We start from the raw sequence: 27,853 nt of genomic DNA on the forward strand, positions 1-27,853 counted from the left end.
AAATGCCACATCAGTGGCTTCGAGGGGCTGACGTCTCCAGGCCAATGGAGTCTAGGGCATGTTCTTGAGGAGACTGCTGGGCCATCCAGGGAGCCCCTGCTCCTGCCGGGATTCACTCCAGGGCCCAGGCAGCTCTTCGCCTCTCCTTTTAGGACCTCGATTTCTCAGTCTGGAAAGTGGGGGTGTGGTCAGAACAGCACCTGTCCCATGAGGTGCCAGGAGAACTCGCCTGGCCATGCACAGAGTGCAAGCATGCGATGGTTCTGCACCTCCAGACTGAGGAGCCTAGTGAGGTCAGAGGGTTCAGGACCATGGTCTTGGGCAGCCCAGTCACTGTGTGGTCAAGGCGTGGCCCAGCCTCAGTTGGGTGGGGGACCCCGGGCAGGGCCGCTGTGACCCCAGCTGAGGAAGTCCAGGGCGGCCTCAATTCCTGCCTCCTGGGGCAAGCGCTCCTGCCAGGGCCCCTCCCTGACCACTGTAGCCCATGGGCCTGTGGCCAGGTGGGAGCCACTGACCACAGCCAGGCGAGGAGGAGAAGGCCAGGGCAGCAGCTGCTGCTATGTTCAGCGGTCAGGGCTGCACAGGCTCAGGCCACTCATGACTCGGCTCTGTGCACACGTGTCACAGACACACTTTGGGCAGCGGTTGGGGCCCACATGCCTGCCTGAGGCGTGCTCCGTGGCCTCAAGGGGGCCTCCGTGCCACTTACATACTCATGTCCGTGTGTGTTTCAGGCCTGATCCTGCCTGCCAAGGTGCCTAAGGTGTCTGGATCTGGCAGCCCCAGCCTCTGTCCTTCTCTCCCTAAAACTGACACCATGAGTTGGAAATGAAGCATCTTTAATTGATTCCTTGCGCCGAACCCCCTGGGGAATCTCCAAGCACCAAACATGTGAGAATTATGCCTCCCAGCCCCAGAGCCAAGAAGCCCCTTCCCTAGACCTTCAATGGGCCACACCCAGACTCCCCACTCACACCTGTGACCAGCCCTTCAGGCTTTGTTTCAATAAATAACCCCAAGAACAGAGCTCAGGGCATTGGACCCAATAAAGCACTTAGTTCAGTGCAGAAATCTAAAGGGGCAGACTCTCTGAAATCAGGGTCAAAATACACATGAAATCAGAGCCAGAATGTGAGCTGGGAAAGATTCTCTTGGGGCCTCAGACACCTGTCCTGACAGTCTGCCCAGGATGTTGGCTCCCACACGGGATGAACTCCATTTCATGTCACACAGCAACAATCACCTGCCTGGCATTTCCACCATTAGGCCCTACTCTGAATCTGGGCAGGGGAAGGGGGTACCCAGAAACCTGAAGAGAGAACAAGCGTCTGGAGAAGCAAGGGGTGAGACTTCCCAGGGACAGAGGAGTCTGGAGCAAGGCAGAGGAGCAAGGCTGGGGCCCAGGTCACTGCTGGGCCCTGCCTCGGCGGGTGCGGAGGGGACCCGAGGCTCGGGCCTGTGCCCGGGCCACCTCGCCCATCTCCCTGCGGATGTCACCAAGCGCTGTCGATGGGGACTCCAGCAGTCTCTGGAAGAGGCTGGGCCGGCCCGCTGGTGGCTCCCGGCACTGAAAGGTAACAGCTGTGCCAGCGTCGGCCTTCATCTCCCTGGAGAAGCCATCAGAAGAGCCATCAAAGCAGCGGCCAATGGCGATCTCCTTGGCCAGCCGTGGGCTCTGGTCAGTGACTGTATAGACACCGTAATTGTGACCCAGAGGGTCCAGCGGGGCCAACATGGAGAAGGCAGACAGGTCATCGGCTGGTGGGGATGGGGGGTGCCTGGTCAAGTAATCCTGCAGGAGTCCGTTGACGGCCACACGCCGGCAGCTGCCCTGGGGCATGATGGTCACCAGCGTCCTGTCCACCTGACGCTGGTCGAACAGCATCCCGCTGCACTTGAATTCCACACAGGCGGCAGATGTGCTAGGGCGCTCAGGGTCTTGGACACTGCGCGCATCCCGAAGCCCATAGAGCTGGCCCTGGGTTCGCGGGTGGCTGCCCCCTGCGTTGTGGGAGCGGACCATGTACTCCTGGGGGCCCTGGATCTTCACCTTAAGGAAGCAGGCCCGGAATTCCTGCGGGTTGGGCCACCAAGACAGGAGATCTCCAGTCCAGGAGGCCGGCGCGCCCTCGCGGAAGGGGACCACGTTGTACTCATATTTGTCAGCCTCCACGCGAGAGAAGCGGAAGTGGCTGGCGGTCACCGGGGCCTCCTGGCACTCCCGCAGGCTGCGCCACGGGTACACGGGGCCGTTGGCCTCGGCGGGGTCGCCCGACCTGGGTTTGGCCAGGTTGATGCGGAAGCCATTGCGTTTGAAGGAGGGGTCATCGTGGTCGGTACGGCGGTAACCCAGCCTGTCCAGGTAGGGCTGGGTTACGCCCACGGTGGCCGCGAGGGGGCGGGGCCGGGACGGGGCGGGCTCCAGCTCCTCCCCGCCCAGGGTGGCGGTGACCAGGGCGGTGTAGGCATCCGGCCGGTCGGCATCGCAGAAGGCGGGGAGGCAGGCGCCGTTAGGGCCGGTGACGGCGCTGTCGAAGCGGCCCCAGGAGCGGGGATTGGCCGAGTAGCCGGGGGCAGGCTCCAGGTTGACCAGAGTGACTACCACACCCTCCACCTGCTCATTGGGGGTGAACTTGTCGTTGGCGTAGGCGCGCACCTTGACGAAGCAGCGGCGGCGCTCGGGCACGTCCAGGTTGAACAGACGCCGCTCCCGTATCTCCACGTTGCCCACCAGGAAGACCCGCTCCTCCCGGCGGAACCGCGGGGCGGCCGACCTTTCACGCTGGAAGCCGCTCTCCTCTTCCCACAAGCCCGTGTCGGGGTTCAGTGACCACAGCTTCAGGGCCTCCACGTGACCGGCCATTCGGATCTGGCTGGCGGCCACGCGCACGGCCACCGGCCCAGTCTGCAGCTGCTCCCCGGAGCCAGCGGCACGGAGGTCAACGGAGAACATGCCGTAGGTGCGCAGTGGGGCCAGCTCCCCGTCACTGTCCACGAAGCGTAGGTCACTGGGGGCCGCGGCCGCTGAGGTAAGATCTCGAGGGTCCACGAACGTCACCCGGGCCTCCACAGGCCCAGAGTAGGGTTCACCGTCGGCTCTGCGGAAGGCTCCCGGCGGGATGACCAGCTCACCTAAGGGGTCCTCGTCTTCCAGCTCCCCAAGGGATATTGTATTGCTCTGGCTGGCATCTAAGATGACAGGGGCTTTCTTGCGCATGGCCTTGACCTCGTGGTACACGCCAGCACCTCGAGGGTCAAAAGGCAGGACCCTGACAGTGTCCACGAACTGGCCCCTGGGGTCCACAAAAGTAATCACCAGCCTCTGGGTGGAAGGTGGCACCTCGATGGTGAAGTCGCCCTGGTAGGATGTGAAGCCAATGGGCTCCCGGCCCAGGAGGATCTGGGCAAAGCGCAAGGGCTCCCTGGAGTCAGCTGCCACCACACGTCCCCGGACCAGCCCCCGAGGGGGCAGACATTTCTGGCAGCCACACTCAGCCACTATCTTGACTGGGAGGAGAGAGCCAGAGCAGTGGATCTTCCTGCTCTCCAGGCGGCGCACGGAGCAGCAGCGGGAGCCTGTATCCCCACAGCGGGGGCCCGAGCCTGCAGGGCTGGGGCAGAGGGTGTCAGGGCAGAGGCCTACATCCAGGTAGGCAGGGCTGCCGCCTGGCTGAGTGCACTCATCTGGAAGCTTGATCAAGTGTTCTCGGGGCTGGGGGTTGCAGGCTGGCTGGCCTGGGACTGTGGAGCAAGAAATCAGCCAGATCAGGGTAAAGGGGAGAGCTCCATCAAGGCCAAGGTTGGGGCCTGGTTTGGGGTCAAAGGCTCAAACTGAGGGCTCAGTGGGGGTCTGGAATCAGTCTGAGCAGGTCAGAGATCAGTCTGAAGTTGGGGCTCCATTTGAGGTTGAGTTTTAGCTGGACATAGGGCTCAGTTTGGTGTCAGGGCTTGCTCAGGGTTGGGGGAAGGGTGTGCTGAAGATGCTCACCAAGCACAGTGAGCCGGGCGGTACCCGAGCGCACGGCCCCCGCGTCATTCCACGCTTTGCAGTGGTAGGTGCCTGCCTGGTCTGGGTGAAGCCCATGCAGCTCCAGGTGGGCCCCATACCTGTGCGTTCGCCTGTCCAGCAGGGTCCCATTGTGGAACCTGGATGGTGAATGAACAATACAATGGGTGCCCTTGGCACAAGGGAGGGGCTGTCTCTGTCCCACCCCATATACAACACAGGAGGTTGCAGAGCAGCTCTGGGAAGTCCAGTCCAACCCTAAAGCTAGGCACAACTCTCCTGAGCATGGGGCAGGTCACTCACCAGGAGTATTTCTTGGGCATGGGGGTGCCTGAAGCTTTGCAGCAGAAGGTCACATTCTGGCCAACCTCTCGCACTCGGGACTCGGGGTGCTTCACCAGATAGGGTTTCTCTGGGAGCAGAGGCAGCAAAGGTCACAGCCCTGCCCCATCCCAGCTTCTCCCAACAACCCTCCCCAAGAGCAGGGCTCCATCCTTTCCCTTACAGTAATGTCCTATTTCACTTGGGCCTTTTCTGATGAGTCTCCCCCAACTCAAGTTCACCCCACATCTGCTGGAGGCTGTGCTCCTAATGCTTAGTCTTAATGCTTCCCTCTGCAACTCTACGTCTCACCTCGAGTCTTCTCCAATGACCATTACATCTTATTTCTCACCCCATCGACCTCACTCTGCATCACATCATCCCAAGTGCTTGGTGTCACCCAGAATTTCCTCCCCAGTTCCTCAGCACCCCCATCCCTCCGGCTTGAGGCACTTACCCAACTTATCAAGGACAACAGTGACCACAGCAGATAGGGAGCTGTTAGTCTGGGCCTGGGCCACGCCTGCAGAGAAGCCATCCATTTGGGCACTGACGTTGGCTCGGCTGCTGGCACAGACTCCAGGCATCCGGAAGGTTCCCTGAGCATCGCTAGTGGCCACGACGCCAGGCCAGTCTCTCAGGGAGACCCTGGCTCCTGGCAGCGGACGCCCAGATGGGGTGACCACCGACCCCAGAAGGATGTGGTCGGGGCACCCACAGGTGTTGGGACCACACCCTGTGGGGACACAGGGAGGCAGAGGAGACTCTTGACCCCCTCCTAGGGAGGGCTTTCCTCTTGATCAGTCACTCCTCAAAGGTACCCAGACATCCTCCCCACTTTGTGCCCCTCAGAGTCCTCAGCATGGACCTGCTTGTAGCAGCCCTTATTGTGAGGGGGTCATGGGACTCAGTGGTCAGTGCTGGGCCAAGGGGAGGGAACTAGGGTCCCAGTGTGAAGAAGATGCCCTGGAGGAGAGGCGTCTCACAGGGCAGAGAGTCTCCTTCCATCAGAGAGAAAGTGTTCAGGCAGGGGCTGGGGGCCCAGTAGGGGGCTGGGTCTTGGGCCCAGAACATCTCCCTCCTGTCCCAATCCTGCGGTTTTTCCATAAAATGGAAAATTCCACTGGAAACTTCAGGGCAGAGGCACAGAGAAGGCAGAGCCAAGCAGGGTAGGGTGGGGACCCCACCACCCCATTGGCCACCGTGCTCCCCCACCCTGCCGCGGGCTCGGTTGGGGCAGTGTCCAGACCGTGTTTGTGGAGCCCAGGCCTGATTGGAATTTCCAGTCGCCTCCTGGCTGGCCTGGTGTCTGGCCCTGGGAGGGCCTGGGCATCGTGTCTGCCAGGGTGTAATCGCGTGTCCGCGTGGGCGTGGGGGACGGGCGGGGCCTGTGAATGCCACGCGTGTGTGCACCCCGAGTGTGTGAGCCAGCTTCTGTGTTTGTCCACGTCCACCAAGACATCTATACACTCCGCCATGCACACAGAGGAAGCGACCTCTCAGATCTGCCCGTGCCTGGACACGACCCCCATGGGGTCCACCCGTCCAGATACACACGTTTACCAATGGTCCTTCAGGGCCCAGGAGGGAAGGAAAAGCCAGTCTCCATGAGGTGCAAGTTCCCGCCCTCCAGGACGCTGCCCCTCCACCCTGGCTCAGCCTCCTCCTTCCAGGCACCTCCCCATCAGGCTCCACCCCAACTAGCTCCTCTAAGTATTCCTCTCAACCAGCCCCGCCCCTACACCTAGGCCCCGCCTATAACCCAATCCTCTCCTCCAGGGCCCGCCCCTCTTACCTGGACACTGAGGCCTCACACATTTCTGCGCCTCCAAGGGACGCCCAGGACACGCATCCCCAGCGGGGCTTGGGCAGCGGCGGCGGCGTAAGCGACGGCCAGGCCCGCAGCTTCCCGAACAGGGACCCCACGGACCCCACGCGCCCCACTTGGCCTCTGCGGAGAGGGCAGGGATGGAGGGGTCAGCTGGCCGCCCACCCCAGGAACAGCACCTCCTGGAAATCTGGTGACAACGTGGGACTGGAGGACGCTTCTGTCGCGAGCATCCGAGGGCCGGTACTCCAGACAGAAGTCCTGCCCATTTCCTACATCAGTGGTCCCCCAGGCGCACCAGTCGAATGTGCGGTTGAGGTACCGCCCCGCCCCCGCCAAGATAAGCCCTGCTGTTCTCCCTGCGGCTCACACACTTCTGGGGATGAAAACACGCCCCCACAAACGGATCTGTCATAGATGAGCAAATGAGGGCAGCGAGAGCGAGATACGTTCCTGGGGGCCCCTTCCTGACCCGGACCTGGGCCTCCGCCATTCCCAGCCCCTCCTTCCACAGCTCCTCCCCTGTCGGGTCCCGCCCTCTCCTGGGGCCTTGCTCCTAAAGGACGCCACCTTATCCTAGCCACGCCCACATCCGCACGTCCCTGCCCCTTCCCCAGCACCACCCAGTCAGGCCTTATCCACCTATGGCCCGTCCCCGTCGCTCCCTGAGCCCCGCCCTCACCGAGCGGGCAGCGGAAGCGCACGTGGTAGTTGGAGCAGCTGCGGCCCCGAGGCTGCTCGCGGTTGAGGCACCAGAAACCGCGCGTGGGGTTCAAGTGCACGCGCTCGCCGACAGCTGATGGCAGGGCCCAGTCCGTGGTGCGCGCCTCCAGCGCCAGCGGCCGCGGGCACACGCGCGCCGGCCCGTAATAGAAGCGGATCGCAGCCAGGCTCTCGAAGTCTCCGTCGCCCCCCGGGTGGTCAACGTTGAACCAGGATGTCCACTCGCTGGCCTCTGCGGGCACCGCATGGCTGGGACCCGGGCCGCAGTCGGTCGGGCCCCATCAATGCATGCAGGGGCCCTGGCTGCGGCCTGCCCACATCCATCTATATGGTAAGGGCCTAACCTGCTGTTTAAGCCGGGCCTCCCTCCCCACAAAACTGCAGGGGCTTGCCCAGCCCGCCCAGATCCAGGGCCCTTGAGAGCAGAAGGAGATGTAAAGGGATCAAGGGAGATTGGACTCCTGAACTGGCCCATGAGTACACGCTGAGGTCTTGCCACTGTCTTACCAACCCCTACCCTCAGAGTTCAGAACTCCTGAGGTGAGGGGGGATATAAAGGCAGCACGAGAAGCTGGGCCCGAGACCAGCCCTTCCGCTGCCTGGCAGCCCTCTCTTCAGGGCCAGGTGGGATCTTGCTCGCTGCCCACTGAACACATCAGGCTACCTCTGTTTCATAGAAGCCATAGGGTAGAAAGGTTAGCTTCTGCTTCCATCAATCCCCCAGGGGGTGCTCACTCCTCTTCTAATTCAAGAGCAAGTCAAATAGAACCTTCCTAGCTGGGAAGCTAGAGACTCAGGTTCCAGAACTCCTGCTTCCCTGCCTGAACTAGGTGGGTTGTCCCACCTCCCACCCCACCCCATCCTACCCTGGTTTCCTCCTGGACAAACAGTCTGATTCTCACCTCTCGCTCCTAAAACAGACCTCTTGGGGCACCACTTCCAGGGGCTGGCATGCCCAGGGACTGTGGCCATCCTGGGCTCTTCAACCTAGCTTGTGTCCCCACCAGCCAGAGCTCACCCAGAGTCCACAGCAGAACCAGGACTCAGATCCTAGCTGACTCACCTTCCCAGTCCTCCAGGGCTGGCGAGGGCTGGCCAGGGCGCAATGATGAACCTTCAAGGCCCCACACAGTCACTGTGGGCTCCTCTGTGGTGGTGCCTGGGGAAGGGGTGAGGAGTTGGGGGAAGAAAGAGCCCTGATGGGAAATTCTGTGAGCTCCTGTTATACAAGGTGCTTCCATGATCATCCCCATTTCACAGGGGAGAGGCCAGAATCCAGCTCTGGTTGCCCCAAAGAACTACAGCCCACTTTCCTCCAGGAAGCCTCCCTATGACCCCCGCCCTCCCACCCCCAGTCTCCCAGATCCCCAGCCCTCCCTCTGACACAGCCCCGACTCCATGGGTTGGGGAAGTCTGTGTCCATTCTGCTCCCATAGACCCAGTTTCCTCCAAGTGTGTTCAATCGCTGAGTTCAGCTGGCTGTAATCTGAATTCCTCATGTTGATCAGAATTCCTCTTCATCTGTTTGCTGGCTGGAAGTCTCTCCCTCTGTCTACCTTGTATCCCATCACTTGGGGCCCAAGCTGCCAGCGGGAAGTCCTTGGAATCTAGCCTAGCTTCTTTGGCCTTGAGTTATCTGAGATAGCTGGGCTGGGCAATGACCTCAGACAAGTCCCTTTCCTCTTGGAGTCTCAGTCTCCTCATCTGAGAAATGGGCCCAGTTCCCACTCCACTGAGTGATTCAGAGATGGGAATTTCTCTTCTGAGTGGGGTGTACGTGTGTGTGTAAGAAAGGGAGGAGTTAGGTGAGAGGGGACAGCTATGATCCCTTCATCCTAGGACCAGGACCAGAACCAGGTGATTCAGGATCAAATCTGTGACTGAGATGGACACCTCGAAGTCCCGAGAACCCAGAGGAGCCCCAAGTTCATATTCACACTCCAGATGCCCCTATCATCCCTTGGACGTGGAAAGAGAGCAGATGAGGTCCGCTCCTGCCCCAGGTGGTCCCAGGGCTCCTTCTCTCCGTTGCCCCCCTCAATCCACCCCCGGGGCTGGCAAAGGGGATGCAGGCCTGGGGAAGCGAGTGGGTTCCCTTGGTTCTGTCTCCAGACGCGGCTGCCTGCCAGGCCTTCTGCAAGACGATCGGGCGCCTAGGGGGCTGGTCTGGGGTCTGGGGGAGCCTCACCTCGGGCCCCCGCCAGGTGCGCGGCGGCAACACAGAGGCAGAGCAGTGTCGGCAGTGACGCCATGACCGGGTCCAAAAGTCAGAGGGAGGGTCCCGGCTCCGCTGCGCACTCGGGTCGGACTCCCGCGGGTCTGGCGGCTGCTGGGGCTGAGGATGGGGGAGGGACGCAACCGCAGGCCACGCCCCGTCCAGGCCACGCCCCGTCCGAGCAAGGCTCCCTGGCCCGAGGTGACACCTCTCTGAGTCGCCCCCTTCGGTGCGTCCGGCTGTACCTCCGCCCTCAGGCTGGCCTGCGTCCCCTCGTCGCCGGCTGGAAGTCCCTTCCTTAGCCCACCTACCATTCTCCACGTGGGGTCCCAAGCAGCCTACGAGAAGTGCCTCTTGGAATGAAGCCTAAAGCTATCCAAACCTTCATGGTTTAGGCCGCCCTTTAAGGCGGCTAGAAATCCTCCATCGAGTCTAACTTTTATTCTATTGGCTTTACATCCCCGAACAAGCTAGAAATCCCACCCTGATTCTGCCTTCCATCCTTCTGGCTCGAGTTTTCTCGTAGGCCAGCGGGAAGTCCCATTTTACTCTACCCTCCATCCCTCCCGCCTTGGGCCACCAGGGAGCTGGTGGGTTCCTCCTCGAGTTTGCCCACCCCCGCGGCAGACCCTGCTCACAGAGGAGGCTCAGACAAGTTGTTGGTGGTACGTCTGTTTATTGGCGCGTGTCCAAGCCGCGTGGGCGCGGGGCGGGGGGAGTCAAAGCGCCGCGACGCAGTCGGTGCCCGTGTAGCCCGGCAGGCGCAGAGCGAACTTTCGGCGCACGTCATCGGGCACGAACCTGCCGGCCACGAAGTGGTGGCGCCCGGAGAAGCGGCCGGCGCAGCGCTTGGGCGCCGCGAGCGACACGAGCACGTCGGGCCGGAGCCCGTCCTCGGCGTCGCCGCCGGTCTCTGGGTCCCAGCCTGAAGGAGGAAGGATGGGAAGGGGGATCAGGAGCTAGGAGGGGTGCTCGCCCTCAGACAAGAGTTCTGAAGCCCTTCCCCGTCAGACACAGACTGCTCTGACACATGCGTCTTGGTCAGACCTGTCTCCCATAAAACGGAGCCTCTGCCCTCAGACCAGTTTCTCCTCCTCCTCGTTTCTCCCGTCCTCTGACCAGAGCCTCTGCCCTCATACTTTTCTGCCTCTGCTCCCATCGCTGCTACCCAATCTTCCTCCTCCATCTGACTCAGCCTCTGTCTTCAGACGACACCATTTCCACCTGCTACCCTTTCCCAGCCAGACCCGTGCCTCTGCCTTCTGACTGATGTCTGTCCTCATATATCCCTCCCTATCAATCCTGAGCTCTTCCACTTAGACTAGCCTTTTTCCACCCAGACTTCCCGGCCAGCCTCCTCCCTCTGACCAGATCCCCACTCTCCACTCAGAGGATAGACTTGTCTCCATTCTCAGGCAAGCCTCCCCATCATTGGGCCACAGCCTCTGCCATTTCTCAAATGAACCTCCTCCTTTAGACTAGGGGCCTTGCCTTCTCTCCTGCCTCTGACCTGTCTTGGGCCACTAACTAAAAGCTACCTCCCTCTGACTTTAATCCTTCTTTCTCTGATACTAGCCTCCACCCTCAGACTAGGGGCCCCTAATAACCCCTTCTGACCTAACAGGGCAACCTTCACTGTCCTAGGCTACCTGTTCAGACATGAGCCTGCAGCTTCCCCTCCTCAGACCAAGGAGCCCACTCCTCCCTTGGGTACCAACCCCAGCTCTGTGGCATCCTGCTGGTATGACCCTGGGGTCTTGTAAGCCAGAGGACCTCCCTGAGTCTGGTCACCCCCATAGAGGGTCTGGCTGGCCAGCGGCTGTTTGTTCCATCTGCCTGTTGCCTAATGGCTCCAACAGGCATGGGGCGGCGGCCAGGATGGGTGAGGCCTTTGCCGAGTGAGCTCACGTCTGCCCAGGCAACCGGGCCAGGATGGGCAGCAGGCACACGGTGCTGGGTGTTGAGGGGAGGGGAATGAGGGTTACCTGGGTGCCAGCCTGGATATTCCCCATCCAAAGGATAGATGTGACCCTCAGCCTCACCCAGAGTGCAGGATCCATTCACACTGGGAATACTAAGGCTCAGAGTGGGCAGACAGGCTGGGACCACCAGAAGCAGGGTACAGGGTGCCTCCACCCAAGCCCCCCAGGGCCCTGAAACACCCCCCTCCACCTGGCATGCCTGAGGGAATGTCCAGGCTCACAAGGGGGATGGACAGTAGCTTGAGTGTGGCCAGGGCACGCGTGCAGGGGCCCCCGACCTCGCCTGGCTCCACACCGGGGCCCAGCACGGCATCCACCACCAGCCTGTAGGCGTTGTTGATGAGCTGGACCTGGGATGGCAGGCAGGGTCAGGAGGCAGCCTGGGGTACTATCCCCTACCTCCCCCCTAGTTGCCACCCGAGCTGACCTCCATGGGCAGATAGGACAGGAAGGGGATGTCCATCTTCTCACACTGAGTAGTCAGGTCCCGGTGCAGTGGGTCCAGGGAGCGTGTAGGGTAGAAGATTGTTGGTTCGTACTCCTGGGGGAAGCGGGAAGGGGTCAGCACTGGGAGCCCTCCCAGGGTCCCCACTGAGCCTCTGAGCCCAGATCTGGGTACCAGGCAGCAGACCCTGGCTGGAGCAAGCACTGGGCATATTCTGTAACCTGTCCAGCCTCAACCTCCCCCTGGGACACTATCAAGACATTAAGATGAGAGGGGAGGATATAGCTCAAGTGGTAGAGCACATGCTTAGCATGCACGAGGTCCTGGGATCAATCTTCAGCTCCTCCTCCAAATATAAATAAATAAACAAACAAACAAACCTAATTACTTCCCCTCATAAAACAAACAAACAAACAACAACAACAAGGATGCAGGGATGGGGTGGGGATGTGACCCTGGGAGACTGAGAGAACCCTTGCTACTCACAAACACCCGCAGGTGCCGGGCACAAACCAGCCCCACTGCCCCATTCTGCTCTGGGCCGCACACCACCAGCACTGTCCTCTGCTTCCGGGAGACAGCAGGCAAAGGGAACACCTGGCAGGGGCACAGCAAACGCAAAAGCATGGCGCTTGGAACCTCTCCTCACTCCAGTGGTGAAACTGAGGCCAGGAGTAGAGAGAGGAATAGGGCTTGGGCCTGGAGACGAGGGGGCAGGACAGGAGGAGAGACACTATGGGTAAGGAGCAGGGCCGAGAGAGGCCTCAGTTTCCTTGCTGGAGTCACAGAGTCCTTGCCTCAGGCTCTGCCAAGCAGGAGCAGAAAAACGTGCCTCCTGCCACTGCTTGCGCCTGGAGTGCGGTTTGTTTATTCTCGGCCCGAGTTGCAGACATTCTTCCACCTTTTTCCACTGCAGTGGCTGCCCCTCCCCCGCCCATGTTTCCAGGCCTCGGTCCCTCCCGGAGGCCCCAAAGTTGGGGGACAGGGGAGGGGGGTGTTTTTCCAACCCGCCGTGCCCTGTCTCCGTCTGTCCCTCTCCATTGGCCTCTGTCTTCACCTCCCTGCCTTTTTCTGTCTCTCAGACTCTCTGTGTCTCTGTCTTCACTTCTGTGTCTCTCTTTCTCTCGGTCTCTGTATCTCTCAGACTCTGTGTCTCTGTCTGTCTCTTTAACGCAGAAGCTAAGAGTCTCAGCCCTACCCTGACTCTCTGCGTGGTCCCCAGCTTGCTCTCCTTCCCCCAGCCTCAGTTCATTTCTATCAAATGGGAGGAAAAATGGCTCCAACAGGCTCATGGGGCCTCTCCCAGGCCCAGGGTGGCTCCAACTATACTCTAACCTTTAACCACACAGAGGGAAAGTTATTTCCTTTTTGAGTCTCCACCCCAAGGTTTCAGCAAGGTCCTGACCCACCCTGATCGTACCTATGACCCCACCACACCATGCTCAGAGCCCCAGACTCGAGACCAAGTCAGGGAGAGTGACACTGTCCGGCTGGCTAGGACTGAAGAGCCTCTGGACAGACAAAGCTTTCAGTGCAAAAACCAGACAGCTGGTCACCAGCAGCCAGGCAAGAGTTTACTACACTGAGTTTGCTTTTGTGGCTTGGATTTTCATCATTTTCCTCTCCTTTGAGCATCGCGCTCAGGATGTTTCACTTGGAAATAGGAACATTTAAGTTAAAAAAAAATTGAGTCCACATAAAGAAAGATATTGAGGGTTGTTTTTTTTTTTCAAGTACACAGTGGTAGTAAGAAAAGGAAGGAGGGGGACCAGTGGCACAATGGATAGTGCATCTGACTACGGATCAGAAAAGGAAGAAGGAGAAGAGGAGGAAAGGGATTACAAGCTGGAGCCCTGACTTGATCAGGCACTTTTCTAAGGCATTTGTGTTTACTAATTGGTGTCAGCTTATCCTTTCTTCAGAAGAGGAAACTGAGGCCCTGCATGGTTTGGCAACACTGGATACTAGTATCTTCAATGCTATTACACTCCCGTCTCTTGCAGGAACCTCCAGGCCTGGAGGTTTGCTCCAGAGCTGGACATAGCTCTGCTTCCTACACTCTGGGGCAGTGTGCAGACCCCTCCTCACCTCTGGGTCTCAGTTCCCCTACCTGTGGCAGGGAGTTGTTTGGGGGTGCTCAGACTTCAGGAGCTAACGTCCCCTGTGCCCAAGACCCAGGAGGCGGCAGGGGCGGGCGGTCATGTCTCAAGGGTACCAGACTGATCTCTGTGGTGGCCTCCACATCCCCAGGGACCCCAACTCTGTCCTCACCCTCACTGACATCACTGACCCTCACTGGCCTGGCCCAGTGGTGATCCTCTCTGGACCTCAGTTTCCCCATCTGAGTGATGAGTTGGGGTGGCCCCAAAGAGGGGCTTCTTGAGGGTAAAAATGACCATCCTAGCCATGGGGGTCATGCAGCTAGACCTCTGCTCTGGTGGGCTACCCATCTGGTCGGGGTCAAGGTTAAGGGTCAGGGGTCAGGTACCTTGGTCACAGCCACCGCACTAGCATGGCCGCACCACTCCACCAGCTGCTGCCGCCCAAAGCGATAATCCTCCAGCAGCTCCCGCTCCAGGGCGGCTGCCTCCGCCGTGCTGAGGGTCAGAGTGGTGAGAGATACTCAGTAACACAGAGATCGAGAGAAGGACATAGAGACAAAGACTCAGATGGAGCCAGAGATGTGCCACCAATGTTCCGATCCAGGCCTTGAAGCCCCTCACCCCCGAGCCCCGAGCCGAAGACCCGCCGTCAGTTTCCTCGTCCAGCTTGAGCTCCGTTGAATGGAAACCCGCGCAGACCTTGGAGTTTTTGAGCACGAGCCTGAGGCGCGGGAGCCCCCTGGTGGTAGAGGAAGCGCAAGGGGGCGCAGGTTGGTCCTGCTGCCCTGAAGCATTGGGAAATCAAGCCTGATCCAGACGCCCCCAGCCCGCAAGGCGGGAGGAACCCAGAAAGGGAAATGGAGCATGAAGGACTTAATTGATGGGGGCGATGTGTGGATTTCAGGCAGTGGAAACCACTGAGCGAGCTCCAGGACACTAGAGGGGGCATACTGGACTAGGGGAATCCAGGGGAGGTGGGTTTTAAAGGCTGCAGAGGAGTTTGATGGCTCACTGAGGGAGGTGGATGAGGGACCTGCCGCTAGGGGACCCATTTGGGGACCTCTCTTCAGGGGCAATGATAAAATTTAAATAATTGTGGCCAGAGAGATGGAGCCAAGTGGCTGAGTGACTGAGGTCCGCCTCATCTCTGAGCCTTGCTTCCTCTTTTGCAAAAGTGAAGGCAGAACAGGCTAGATAATTTTTGAGGCCCAGTGCAAAATGCAAATTTGAGGCCCCTTGATCAAAAGTTATTAAGAATTTTAAGATGGTGATGGGAGAGCATTAAACCAAATATTGGGCCCTTCTAAGGGCAGGGCCCAAGCTGGCCCTGGCTTAGGAGCCTTCCAAGGGGCATGGGCTAGGGGGCTTAAGAAAGGAAGAGCTGGCACTGAGGATCAGAAGATGTTCCTCACTCCAGAATCAGGGGTTGGAGTAGCTGGGCAGGGCCTGTGGCCTGATGCCAGCTTCACCTAGGCAAGACCCCTTCCACTTGGGGAACAGCCACCTGCCCCCAGCTCAGCACATACTAGAGTGTAATAATGATGATGATGATGATGATAAAAAAAAAAAAAAAAAAAAAAAGACCAGGCCCAGAACTGCTGGAAAAACATGCAACTCAGAGAAACAAAATGGCTTGCCCAGAGTCACGCAGCAAGTTGGCAAATTGAGCCTTCCACCCCTGGTGTTGGTCTCCAGAGCCATGGATGGGGTGTGAGCAAAGCAGAGGCAGTCCTACAGGTGGCAGAGGTTTGTTGGGATGAAACTTGAGGTTCCTTTTTTCAATTCTGCGAGCAGGAGACCACAACCTTGGCCAATTTTGTGGTGTGACCAGGCCGGGCAGAGGCGGGGTGGAGGTGGGAAGCGAGGGCTGCTGTAGGATGGGGAGTCAGGGAGGGCTTCCTGGAGGAGCTGTCCTAGAGCGCTGTGGGAGGTAATCCAGGTGGCAAGAACAGTGAAAGTCAAGGCCCTATGGTAGAAATGGACTCAGCAGGTTCAAGGGACAAAAGAGAGGCTGGTGTTGCTAGAGCAGAGTGAGCGAGGCTGAGAAATTTGGTCAGAAAGACACTTCTGGGTCCCACATCAATGCAGGAGATGGAGGCTTAGGCCAAGGTGACATGCCTTGTCACTCCAGCGAGCAGAGCCAGATTCAACCCCCTGCTTGTCTGCAGCTGATGTTGCAGGAGGTTGAAGGACCAGGTGGGGAAAAGGAGCTCATGGTGGGGCCAGACGAAGAGCGCTTCCAGGGCAGGCCAGCCCAGCTCCAGGAATGACATCGAAGGTGCTTTGGGAATGTGGCTCATTCCTCCATCTTCATCTTGTGACAGCTCTAGCTGCTGCCCCCACAGGAGGGCTGGGAGAGGATCGTCCCTTCCTCCTCCTCTTCCTCTGCTCCAAAGCTTTGTTGGCCTCTGGCCTCCACTTGGAACATTATCTTCCTGCCTTACCGGTCACTGGAGTGAAAACTGTAACTCCACAGGCAGCAGAAGGGCCAGGCTTAGGAGCCTAGGGTGTGGGGACAGCAGCTGCTCAGGGCGGGGAGCGGGACAGGGCAGCACTGTTGCAGGACTGGGGAGCAGTGCTCAGTTTGTGAGGTTGCCTCTTGCTTCTCCCATCCTCAGTCCCTGGAGGAGAGGAGCTGTGAGGCCCCATGATCTGCCCACCAGCCCTGAGGGCTGAGGTGACTGGGTTTCAAAGACAACTGGGCCTGATGCTGGCAAAATGTTCCGGGAGGGGGCTCTTTTGGAGGTGAAGCTCTGATTGAGGCCTGGCTGCCTGTGTGTGACACTTGCTGCTTTCTCAGCTCCACCTGCTTCTCTCCACCCTCATGCCTCTGCCCACCAGCCCTCCATCATTGCTCACCCGGCTGCCTACTGCAGTCTCACACCCCCGAAACTCAACATGAGCTGCAAGGGCTTTGAAAACTTGAACACCAGATTTCACCACCCCCAGCCCAAACCTTCTCATAGATCCTCAGCATTCAGAGAATATTCCTCACTGTACCTGCCTGCTCCCCATTATGTATCCAACCTCAGCCTCCTCTCCCCGTGTTCCTCTCCTACCCACGACACAGCACCTCATCGCTCCTTAGTTGGCGTTTGAGGCCCCCCCAGCCCCTGAACCCTAGGTGAAGAGTCACAGCTCCAGCTTCTAGAATATTTTCTTCCCCCTGCCTAGGATGTGCTGGGTCTCAAGGCTGAGTCTGGACATTAGCCAGTCACTGCACAGTATCTGCCTTGAGAAGAGGGGCTGAGTGGACAGTGGGCAGGTGGCCACAGCAGGGGCTATTGGATGTATCTAGTTTGCTGTGAGGTCTACAGCCCTGCCTGGGGTCCCATGTCACATGGGTTTAGAGGAGGACACAGGAGGACTCAGGACAAGGTGGAAGGCACAACCACAGCCACTAGTTCCGGGTCCCAAATTCATCCACCTGCTCGCATGTGCTCCACGTATTTAAGTATCACCCTAGCTCAGCCAGTGGCTTCCCTCCCCAGGCCTGTTTTCTTCTCTGGACAAGAGATTAGTAGCAGTGGACTACCAAGGAGGGTGTGAGAATTTGAAGAGCTAAAAGAGCTGAGCTCTTTCCAGATGGAGGACCAGGGGCACAGGCTCCAGGGTCCCTGGAAGAGATGGAAAGGGGATGTGGGCCCTGGTTGGGCAGTGGGGTGATGGGGGTGCGGCCAGTGTTGCTGATGAATTATTCATGAGGGGCGGGCCTGCTGCAGATGCTGTCTCCCTGGAAACGCTGCTTCAGAGGTGCTGGCAGGAGCAGGATTAGTCTCTCCAGCAAAAGGCAGGATGGGCCTGGGATTCTCCCCGACCCCCCATCCTGGCCATGCCTCTGCCTCTGATCTACTACCTCTGGCCCCCCAGGCCCTCCAGGCCCTCTTCCAGTCGTGCTCCTGCCTCCCGTCCCCCTCCCCGGCTGACCTGAGGAAACGCCGCTCCTCTGAGGCCTCCGCTAGGTCTGGACCAGCTGCGCGGCTCATGGCGGAGGTGATCTGATGCGCAGTGGGGCCACTTTTAAGTGCGTCCCTGGGCAGAGGGAGCCTACCCTCTCCTCCCGCCCACCCTGCGTGCCCACCAATCAGGAGACGCCGCGAAGGCGCTGCGCGCAGCCATTGGTTGTAAAGTGCAAGAGGACTTAACCCTTTTGTGCCAGGAATGTAACTACCCTCTGGGACAGCGGGAATCCCAGAGTTGCGGATATTGGAAGGGAAACAAAGTCCAGAGGGGCAGCGACGGGCTGGTTACCCTTGCTATGGGATCCTGGCCTGGGAGCAAGGGGATCTGCCTCTTCTGCTCCCCTTGGCCCCCTACCCACCGGGTACCCTAGTGGAGAAGCCCCCCACCCTCTGCCAAAGGGGTGGAAGTAAAAGTACAAGCATATTTGGTAGATGAGGCTGGAGGGTGACCCAGGGACCATCCCACTGGCAGCTTCTACCTAGTCCCCACACCTCCAGTGACACCCCCTGGCTGCCCCTCCCAAATCACTCAGTCCCTGGGACACAGGCAGAGCAGTCTCCAGAGCATTTATTCTCTCCCAGTGGGGAGGTGGAGGTCCAGTGGTCTGAGGGGAGCAGGCCCCTATGTGTACCATATGAAGCCATAGGTGGCGTTGAGTATCTCCTCCCTTGGGCGTAACCCGTAGAGCTCGCCCATTATGGGGGTCACCCAGCGCGTTGTGTGGAACACGGACTCGCCCACCTGTGGAGAGAGTAGGGAACGGGTAGGGGTGCAGCTAACCCCTTAGGCCCATGCAGCCTGCTGGAACCCCACCAGGCCTGGTGGCCACAGTGCCCACACCCAAAACTGCTGCCTTCCCTTCTCACACCTGGCACCCACTAACCCTCAGCCCAAGGTTTTCTGGGGGAGGCTGCGTTTCTGCAGTGGCCTAGACCCCTGCCCTCCCTGCCAAGGACCCACCTTCCAGTCCGGCACGTCCTTCATGATGATGGCCTCCTCCTCCAAGTTCTCCCGAAGCATCTGGAGAACCCTGCAGCGAGAGTGGGAGCTGGGGGACAGGCCTGACCACCCCAAGGGTCCCTTGTCTGGAAACTGCCAGACCCGTCCCTGCTCCACCTCCCCATCACCTCCCCCAGCTTTCAACCCTGCACACGCTGACCCCTCTTCTCCTTTCCTATCTTCCTCCCGGCAAACTTACTGCCGTCCTGCCCCAGCCCCAATGCCCCTCCCCCAGAAGCCTTTCCATTCTCCCTTTCGGGTCTCTGCTGCAAGTCAAGTTTAGGGTCCTCTCCCAGGATGACAATGGCCCTTGAAGCTGTGTGCAAGGACACAGCTGCCAGTCCCCATGTGCATTCTGGCCTTGTCTCACGCTGCAGGCTGAAGCACTCAAGCCTGTGACCTCCTGAACCTGGTCCCAGCGGCCCACCTCCGGTCCTTCTCTGCCTGCAACAGAGGCATCAGCGCGATGCGGGCCTCGAAGTCCTCGATCTGCAGGCGCCTGTGAAACCCCAAAACCAACACTCTGATCAGATCAAGGTGGGATGCGGTGGATGGAGATGATGTGGTCGATGGACACATGTCACCCTGGGAAGGGGTTTGGGGAAGAGGCAAGCAAGTGGGAAGGGCTTGGGTGGTGGGCTCTGCCCACCAGGAGCCCAAGATCGGGGGGAGGGCAACACGCAGCTGGCACAGACGTCGTCAGTCCACAAGACTGCTGGCTTCACATTTTCTTTTCAGTTAAAAACTCTTTTTTTAATCCTAAAAATAGCCCAGGCTTGATGATTGCAGTGAACCAGGAGGGGACGTTCATCATGGGGCTCTGGGCCTTACAAAACCACATCCCTTTCATCTCAAAATAACCATGGGGTGTGAGTAACACAGGCAGCTCCTTTCTCTCCCTGCTTTTTGGCATCTTCCAAGTCACCAGCCCTGTCTGAGCCAGGGGGAGTGGGGAGAACAGTGCTCACTGATGTGGCCCAGGGAGTGGCCTCTGGCCCTGTCCCCTCATCACCAGGAATCTCATGGCAGCCCAAGGAATGGACTAGGTAAACTTCAGTGCCCCCTACCTCTTCCCCATCCCCCAGGGTAGCAGCTCCCTCCAGGCCGCTGCCCCCACCACAGCCCTAGTGTCCAGCACCCAACAGGTGCTCCTAAGTTCACTCAACAATGCTGAATGCCCTCCACGTGCCGGGCCTCCCCCAGCATTGCCCTCCTGAGGGGAAGCAAGCCCACAGTGGGTGCTAAGGACACACAACACAGAGTGGGACAGGGTGGAGGGGGGCAGGCAGTCGGGAGCCAAGGAGAAGGAGCCACCTAGCAGGGCACTGGGCAAGCTTGGAGGCGGCCAGAGTCCGAGCCAAGGCCACTATAGGCCTGGGTCCCTCAGGCCCTGTTGGGCTGGCACAGCCAATGGCTTGCGTGAACTGATTTTTAAGCCCTTGTATCGTCACTGGTCACCACTGACAAGAACTCGCTAGGAGAGTGAATCCTGGGCCTCTACTTCTGCCCGAGGGACTGTCCTAACCAGGACCCTTGGGCCCCCAGCAGTGGAGGTCAAGGGGCACCTAGTGAACATCTGATGGCCAGTCATTCCCTGGGGATACAGCCCGGAAACGGACTTGCTGGGTCATGGCCTGCACTCCCTGAGGAGTGCACCCCGAGATACACTAAGTCCATGGGCGCACGTCCCCACGTGCCTCAGCAGGGCAGAGCCTACCTGCGTTCGCGGTTCCACCTCGTCATGTTCCAGTACCCAAAGAGCAAGGCCCCGACGCCCACAGCGAACATGCTGTAGCCTGTGGGGAAAGGGGACGCCGGCTCAGCCCCTGCACATGGGACATGCCACTTTGCTGTTTCCTCTTGTGAGGCATAATCCAGTCATAGTGCAAACGCTCCAGAGACACAAATGAGGGAGAAGGTGGAAGCCCCCACGACCCCCTCCCAGAGATGGCCTGTGCCATCTCTAGTGTGGGTTTCTTCAGACTACTTTTTCTGTCTCTGTGGACCCCGGCCCCCCTCCCAGACACCCCCTTCCTCCACAGCTTGAGACCACTCTTCATCCCATTCTCCGGCTCTGCGGGCAGGGGACATCAGGCTGCAGGCTGCTGCGGCTGTAACACCTCTGCCCTGACACCAGGTTCCTGCAAGGTACGGGCCAGGCAGGGACTGCAGGGGGGCCTGATGGTCTAAATGTTTATGGTTGGGTGATCCAGGCCCCAGCATCTACTAGAAGGCTGTTTGGTTCCCAGTCAGCCTGCCGGTTCAAGGGGAAGGATGGTGTCCACACTTGGTCCCAGCTCCATGGTGGTCCCGGCTGCCTGGGCCACCTGTGTGTGCTGTCCACAGGGGGCTGGATGGGGCTGCTGGAGGCAGGAAGTGCCCTGCAGGAGCCACCCAGCCACCCCCTGGGCCCCCAGGGTGCTGCTGCTTCCCAGCCCAGCGGGTTGAACTTCATTCCCAGGGCTCCAGGAGACAGAGACTAAAATGAGTATTTACTGAGCACCCGAGGGGAACCTGTGCTGTAATTCTGACTGACAGGCTGTGGACCTGCTGGGGTCTTCAAGGAGGTCTGGATGCCGGGGCCTGGCTGGGACTGGCTTCTCCCACACCCCCTCATCTCTCCAGCCTCAGTCTCTTCTCTGCACAGACCTCCTGGTTGCTGGGATGAACTGACAAGTTCAACCAGGCTGAGCTCCAGTAACACCCAGTAAAGAACCAGCAAGCAGTGGGTAAAGCCACTCCCTGGGCCTCGTGGGGGTACAAAGTGGGGGCTCTTTCTTCTTCAGCTTGGCTCAGGCAGGAGTCTTATCTGGCACCTCTGCTGGATCCAGAGATAACTGAGAAACTGGTTCAGTCTTTTTTTTAACCCTTTTAGTTCAACCTGTTAAAAGCATGAGCTCCGGGTAAGATACTTCCACATGATGGGGGCTATGGCAGCGAGCACACCCTGGTTCCTGTGCTCAGAGGCAGGACCTCTCCTGAGAGGCCTACGTGCCCAGGACCCACTCCCAGTGCACCCAGGGCTCTAAGATGATGGCTGACCACCTGTGCTGGGCACCCAATGTTCTCTTCCTTGGGTGGGAGAGCTTCATCAGAGCTGCCTCACTCTTTTCAACAGCTGCACAGAGGCCCAGGGCCTTCCTCTTCTGACCCAGCCCCAGGGAATAGACCTGGACTGTCCTTGTGAAGGTCCCTGCCCTCAACATCTGGCACCCACATGTGGGCTCATCTCTAAGAGACATTCCAAGGCTGAGGTAAGGCAGCCTTTATGATGATGCAGCTCCAACTCATCTCTTCCTCGCTAATGGCGGTGAGGCTGAGGCCCAAGGCCCTCAGAGGATGTCTGTGCCTCCAGAGCTGCCAGTCTGCGGAGAGAGGCCAATGAGGGGCATGCCCAGAAGGGGGTGTGGGCCATGCGTGAAGAAGACCTAAATAATCAGAAACTCATTTTGTGTTCATGGACTGGGACTTAACATGGTTCAGACAGCAGCACTCTCCAAACCGAGGTATAGGCTCAAGGCAGTCCCCATTAGAATCCCAACTTCCCCTCCCAAGTCCTGCAGAAACTGACTAGCAGGTTGTCAAATTTATATGGAAATGCAAGGGACCAGATTAGCCAAAATAATTCTGAAAAAGAAGAACAAAGTTGGAGGACTTGGACTTCACAATTTCAAAACTTTTCACGCAGCTGTGTGTACAAGACACTGTGGCATTGGCGTAAGGATAGACATGTACATCGATGCAACAGAGCTGAGAGTCCAGAAATAAACCCTCAAATTTATGGTCAATTGATTCTGGACAAGGGTGCCAAGACAATTCAATGGGGAAAGAATAGTCTTTTCAGCAAATCAGACAACTGGATAGCCACATGCAAAAGAACAAAGTGTGCTCCTTCTTCCTCCCCCTCAAAATTAACTCATAATGGTTCAAAGACCTCAATGTAAGAGCAAAAACTATAAACCTCTTAGAAAACAGAGGAGTCTCTATGATCTTGGATAAGACAAAGGTTTCTTAGATTTGACACGAGAAGCACAAGTGACAAAAGAAAAAAACAGATGAACTGGACTTTAGTGAAATTTAAAACTTTTGTGCTGCAAATGATACCATCAAGCTGAAAAGACAATCCACACAATGGGAGAAAGTATTTGCAAATCACAGATCTGATAAGGGAACAGCATCCAAAATATATAAAGAACTCTTAAAACTCAATAATAAAAAGATGAGCAACTGAATTATAAAAACATGTAAAGGGTCTGAATAGATATTTTTCCCAGGAAGCTATACAAATGGCCAATAAGCACATGAAAAGATGCTCCACATCATTAGTCACCAGAGAAATGCAAATCAAAACCAGAATAGACACCACCTCACACCTACTAGGATGGCTAAAATTTTCAAAAACAGAAAATAATTTTTAAAAATAAAATAAAATAATTAATGTTGTCCACATGCAGAAATGTTGGAACTCCTATACATTGCAGGTGGGAATGTAAGATGGTACAGTTAATTTGGAAAACAGTTTGGCAGTTCCTCAAAATGTTAAATGTGTTGTTACCATGAGACCCAGCAATTCCACTCCACCTAAGAGAAATGAAACACGTTCACAAAGAAACCTGAATACAGGCATATTCACAGCAGCACTGGTCCTAACAGCCAAAAGGTGGACACAATTCAAATGCCCATCAAGTGGTAAATGGATACACAAAATGTGGTCCATCCATACAATATGATTCAGCCATAAAAAAGAATGAAGCACTGAAACATACCACAACATAAACATTAAAAATAAAAACATCATGCTAAGCGAGAAAAGCCAGACCCACAGAGGACACAGTGAATGATCCCATTTATACAAAATGTCCAGAAGAGGCCAATCCATAGAGACAGAAGGCAGATGAGTGCCTGTCAGGGGTGGGGGAAAAGAATGTGGAGGGGCTCCTAATGGGGCCTGGATTTCTTTTTGGGGTGATGGAAATGTAAATTTGGATCATGGTGATGGCACAACTGTGAACATACTACCCATCAGTGATCTGTACACATGAAATGGGTGAATTATATGGTATGGTAGGTGAATCTCAATAAAAATTTTAAAAATACAAGAAGAAAAGAAAGGGCCACTCTCTAGGTATAGGAGTGAGTAGAGCTGAGTGTGAGAGATGAAGGGAAAGGTAGGGGTAGCAGATACTTTGGGGGCAGCACGGATAAAAGGTGGCCTGAGTCAGCCTGGCATGTTCTGGGATGCTGGCGGTGAGTGGTCCAGGCAGAATAGGGGAGTGGGTGTCAGGCCTGGGGCAAGCTTAACAAGAGCAAGACTGATTGAGAGGGGGCAGCCGTGGACAAAGCTTTTGTGGCTATATCTCTAAAGAGGCAAGGCTAGAGGGCCTGCAGGACAGAGGATGAGGGTGGGGTGTAGGAGAGAACACAGGGCCTTTACATGTGCTGCTCCTCCTGCCTGGGGAAGTCCTTCTCAGAGAGGTCCTTCTGCCCACTCAGGCTAAGGCAGGCCCTGGTTACCCCAGGCCTCACCACTGGCCACAACAGGAAATTATGGAGTGACATGTCTGTCTCCTCAGCTGGACCATAAGCCCCCCAGGACAGAGCCCAGCACCAAGTCAACAATAATTACTAAATGCAGGTACATAAACAAAGACTACACACCAGAAGAGGTTATCTTCCTCACTCTTCTGAGGCCAGGAAAGACTGGGGTGAGTCTGTATGTGCTATAATTACAGTTGGTGAAAAGGGCTGTGATTAGGAGACCCAACCCCAGGCAGTGGCATTTAGGGTACACGGGAGGCACTGCTGTGTCATGAACTGGAGGAGGAGCAGGATAAAGGCCACATTTGTGACTTAAAAGAGATGCTAACTGTGGGGAGCCAGGGAGGCCCAGGGGCTGGAATCCTTCTGCAGCCTGTTCTGGATTCACGTCACAGAAGTATACATTCATAAACAGACCTCATGCCACACACAAGTGTACAAGAGGAGTGCCCTGGCCTGGGTGTAGCTACATTTCGAGAAAAGAAATGGAGACTCAGATCACATTATATTCGTTGACTCTGCTCTAGGATGAGTCAAGTGCCCATGTGGTGCCAAATCTAGTCTGTAACCTGTTTTTGTATGGTCCTCCAGCTAAGAACACTTTTAGGTTTGTAAAGTCTTAAAAAAGCAGCATCAGTGGATAAAGACCACCTAGCAAGCAAAGCATAAAATATTTATCTGGCTCTTTACAGAAAAAGTTTGCTAACCTTTGTTCTGCTTTACAAGAAAGCCAAGCAGGGGCAGGAAAGGATTTGAGTTTTCACCTCACGTTAACTTTTCTACTGTCTGAATTACAACTTTTTTTAAACCATGCCCACGGTTTTTTTTTTTTTTTTTTTTTGCTTTTTAATTGAGGCATAATTTGCATAACATGCACACATTTTAAATGAAAAGTTCGATGAGTTAGAGCAAAGTATTCATTCTTAAGTTGTTTCACATTATTTTTTGTATTTCCCTGTTAACCCTGGGTGCGGAGTATGGGCGCCTTTTACTTTCTCTCGTACATTTTTTTTTGTGTTAAAATTGCTTAAAACGTTACTTAGAACATTCGAAATTTTGAAGAATATATATTCCTTGGACATCCTGTAGGTGAGGGCCACCAGCAAGGAACCACTGTACAGAACATCTTTTAAATTCCCTCAGTGTTCCGGGTTTCGGCCCCAGCTTTGCTCTCGGTGGCCCTCGGGGAAAGTCGCATCCTCTCTTCAGCCTTAGTTTACCGACCTGTGAAATGGCAGCGTGGCGGAAGACTTGGGGTGCGGGCTAAATCAATCTCCATATAATTGTAAAATGAGAATTAATGGGACCGACCTCCTGGGCTGGAACAACTAGTACGCAAAAGGCTTACTAAACGCTTGACAAACTGCAGCAGTTGTAGTAACTACTGAAGCTCTCCGGGTCCCCAGGGCTCCGCCTTCCGTCATATCTCAGGGGAAACTGAGGTACACTAGACTCCCCGGCGCCCCGCCCCCGCGGCGGCGCCCAGAAGACCCAGACCCTGACACCCCGGCGCAGGGCGACACTGACCCGACAGTCCCCGACGCGGAAGGTTCCGCTTGTAGTCGATAGGGCTGTAGCCCCCCAGCGGGGGCATGTCCTGCTTCACCTTCGATGTCGCCATGCTTGCAGTACCTTTCCACTTCCGGTCGCGGGAGGAAGTTACGCACCGACTGTCGCCGCCATGATGAGTGTGGCGGAAGCTGCCGCACAGGTCTCGGACCCGGCTGGGAAACCTAGGGCGTTGGTGCATCCACTCCAGTGCGTGGGAGGGTTCTGGTAGTGGGGCCTGGGGTCGACTGCGCGGCCCATCTGCGGCGGCAGAGTTCTTATTTCCTCTTCTCCCAGATGGGGCTGGCTCAGTCGGTGTCAACGCCTGCAGTCCGTCTGGTCGCCTAGGTCCTTGCACCAGAAGACTTACTATTCACTTTCCCTCTGGAGCGATGTGCGGGACAGTCGGAAACCCCAAGCTCTGGTGGGAGCCAGGTCTCTTTACCATTTTCTACCCTCTAAGGAGGCTCTGCGGGCAGTCCAGGGCTCCACAGGGTCATGGCTAGGTACACTAAGTTGGAGGGCGGCTGCTGTTCAGGTTCGGACTCATGAGGAATCGCCCAAATCCCAGGCACGGATTCCACTCCCGGTGGTTGTCGGGACCTCTTGCTAGTCTCCTCTCATCGGGAACTAGACCATCCAGAGCGATTATGAGTCACAAAGCCTTAGGGATTTGGGGGACACCACGGGACGGGGTCCTGCGGGAGACCCCACCCCGAGGCGGGGGTGACGCCCGCGGTCACTTCACAAGGCAGAAATTGTTACCTGGGCAATAAAAGACACCGCGGCGGCGGGGGCCCGGGAGTGGGCACATGGGGGTGCGGGTGTGCAGGTGCCAAGCACCATGGGTTAGGCCCGAGATCGGAGTCCGGCCGCCCCCCGACAGCAGCCGCCTCCTGCTCCCCACGCGCCCCAGGCGCCACCATGTCGGGCGACAAACTTCTGAGCGAACTCGGCTATAAGCTGGGCCGCACAATAGGCGAGGGCAGTTACTCCAAGGTGAAGGTGGCCACGTCCAAAAAGTACAAGGGCACGGTGGCCATCAAAGTGGTGGACCGGCGGCGCGCGCCGCCCGACTTCGTCAACAAGTTCCTGCCACGGGAGCTGTCCATCCTTCGAGGCGTGCGGCACCCGCACATCGTGCACGTCTTCGAGTTCATTGAGGTGTGCAATGGGAAGCTGTACATCGTGATGGAGGCTGCCGCCACCGACCTACTACAGGCCGTGCAGCGAAACGGGCGTATCCCAGGGGGGCAAGCGCGCGACCTCTTCGCGCAGATCGCCGGCGCTGTGCGCTACCTGCACGACCATCACCTAGTGCACCGCGACCTCAAGTGCGAAAACGTGCTGCTGAGCCCTGATGAGCGTCGCGTCAAGCTCACTGACTTTGGCTTCGGCCGTCAGGCGCATGGCTACCCGGATCTGAGCACCACCTATTGTGGCTCGGCCGCCTACGCGTCGCCCGAGGTACTCCTGGGCATTCCCTACGACCCCAAGAAGTACGACGTGTGGAGCCTTGGCGTCGTGCTCTACGTCATGGTCACCGGGTGTATGCCCTTCGACGACTCAGACATCGCAGGCCTGCCCCGGCGCCAGAAGCGCGGCGTTCTCTACCCCGACGGCCTCGAGCTGTCCGAGCGCTGCAAGGCCCTGATCGCCGAGTTGCTGCAGTTCAGCCCGTCGGCCAGGCCCTCCGCGGGCCAAGTAGCGCGCAACGGCTGGCTACGTGCGGGGGACTCCGGCTAGAAGCCGGGGTTCCCACTATTCCCGCCGCCCCGAGCACTGCGCAAGCGCAGCGCACGCGCGAGCAGCGCGTTTCTGGAGTGCCGCGAAGCCGCCGCGCGCCGCTGCTCACGCGCTCTTCCCCCTTCCCCACTCCCAAGACGCCGGGCGCAGCAGTCGCCTGGCTTTGGAATCTAGCTCCTCCTCCAGGATCCCGAGAGCAGGAGGGCGCATGCGCTTCCTCGATTCCCCCTCGAGAAGACCCTGGGAGGGGGCGGGACGAGAGAAGACGGAAGCATTGCGCCTGCGCGGAATGAGCGGCGGCTACGCGGCGGGCAGTGGCTCCACTGAGAAGCTGCCAGCGAGCGGACGCAGGCGAAGGGCGTCCGTCCCCGGCCAGCTGCGCATGCCGGTGAGGGAAGGCGTGCTCGGGACGCTGCTCCCCTTGGAACCTGCAATAA

At 57.6% G+C, this 27,853-nt stretch overlaps 4 protein-coding genes across 6 annotated transcripts; 1 reads left to right on the forward strand and 3 right to left on the reverse strand.

The window, feature by feature from the left end:
• Positions 1 to 843: 843 nt before the first annotated feature.
• On the reverse strand, positions 844 to 9,266 carry CILP2 (cartilage intermediate layer protein 2). Its single transcript, XM_032465161.1, has 8 exons — positions 9,067 to 9,266; positions 7,942 to 8,037; positions 6,838 to 7,110; positions 6,123 to 6,278; positions 4,785 to 5,063; positions 4,310 to 4,418; positions 3,989 to 4,146; positions 844 to 3,741 (listed from the first exon to the last, which is right to left on the reverse strand). Exons 1-8 carry the CDS (start codon positions 9,128 to 9,130, stop codon positions 1,406 to 1,408), a joined length of 3,471 nt encoding a protein of 1,156 aa, XP_032321052.1. The 5' UTR covers positions 9,131 to 9,266; the 3' UTR covers positions 844 to 1,405.
• A 483-nt stretch (positions 9,267 to 9,749) lies between these two features.
• YJEFN3 (YjeF N-terminal domain containing 3) lies at positions 9,750 to 18,011 on the reverse strand. Of its 3 annotated transcripts, none has more exons than XM_006176306.3 (6): positions 17,550 to 18,011; positions 14,009 to 14,117; positions 12,007 to 12,117; positions 11,503 to 11,616; positions 11,275 to 11,425; positions 9,750 to 10,018 (listed from the first exon to the last, which is right to left on the reverse strand). In XM_006176306.3, exons 1-6 carry the CDS (start codon positions 17,606 to 17,608, stop codon positions 9,813 to 9,815), a joined length of 750 nt encoding a protein of 249 aa, XP_006176368.1. In that variant the 5' UTR covers positions 17,609 to 18,011; the 3' UTR covers positions 9,750 to 9,812. The 3 variants fall into 3 exon arrangements, with proteins under 3 accessions (XP_006176368.1, XP_014407519.1, XP_032321053.1); XM_014552033.2 differs by having other exon boundaries at positions 11,266 to 11,425; XM_032465162.1 differs by lacking the exon at positions 9,750 to 10,018 and adding an exon at positions 10,812 to 11,046.
• A 123-nt stretch (positions 18,012 to 18,134) lies between these two features.
• NDUFA13 (NADH:ubiquinone oxidoreductase subunit A13) lies at positions 18,135 to 26,031 on the reverse strand. Its single transcript, XM_006176307.3, has 5 exons — positions 25,650 to 26,031; positions 20,302 to 20,380; positions 19,012 to 19,083; positions 18,546 to 18,615; positions 18,135 to 18,326 (listed from the first exon to the last, which is right to left on the reverse strand). The coding sequence occupies exons 1-5, from the start codon at positions 25,870 to 25,872 to the stop codon at positions 18,207 to 18,209; spliced, it is 564 nt and encodes a 187-aa protein (XP_006176369.2). The 5' UTR covers positions 25,873 to 26,031; the 3' UTR covers positions 18,135 to 18,206.
• A 481-nt stretch (positions 26,032 to 26,512) lies between these two features.
• TSSK6 (testis specific serine kinase 6) lies at positions 26,513 to 27,560 on the forward strand. The gene has a single exon (XM_032465164.1). It carries the CDS (start codon positions 26,595 to 26,597, stop codon positions 27,414 to 27,416), a length of 822 nt encoding a protein of 273 aa, XP_032321055.1. The 5' UTR covers positions 26,513 to 26,594; the 3' UTR covers positions 27,417 to 27,560.
• The last annotated feature ends 293 nt before the right edge of the window (positions 27,561 to 27,853 follow it).

Source organism: Camelus ferus, chromosome 22 (genome assembly GCF_009834535.1).
Source record: "Camelus ferus isolate YT-003-E chromosome 22, BCGSAC_Cfer_1.0, whole genome shotgun sequence".
NCBI classification, from domain to species: domain Eukaryota; kingdom Metazoa; phylum Chordata; class Mammalia; order Artiodactyla; family Camelidae; genus Camelus; species Camelus ferus.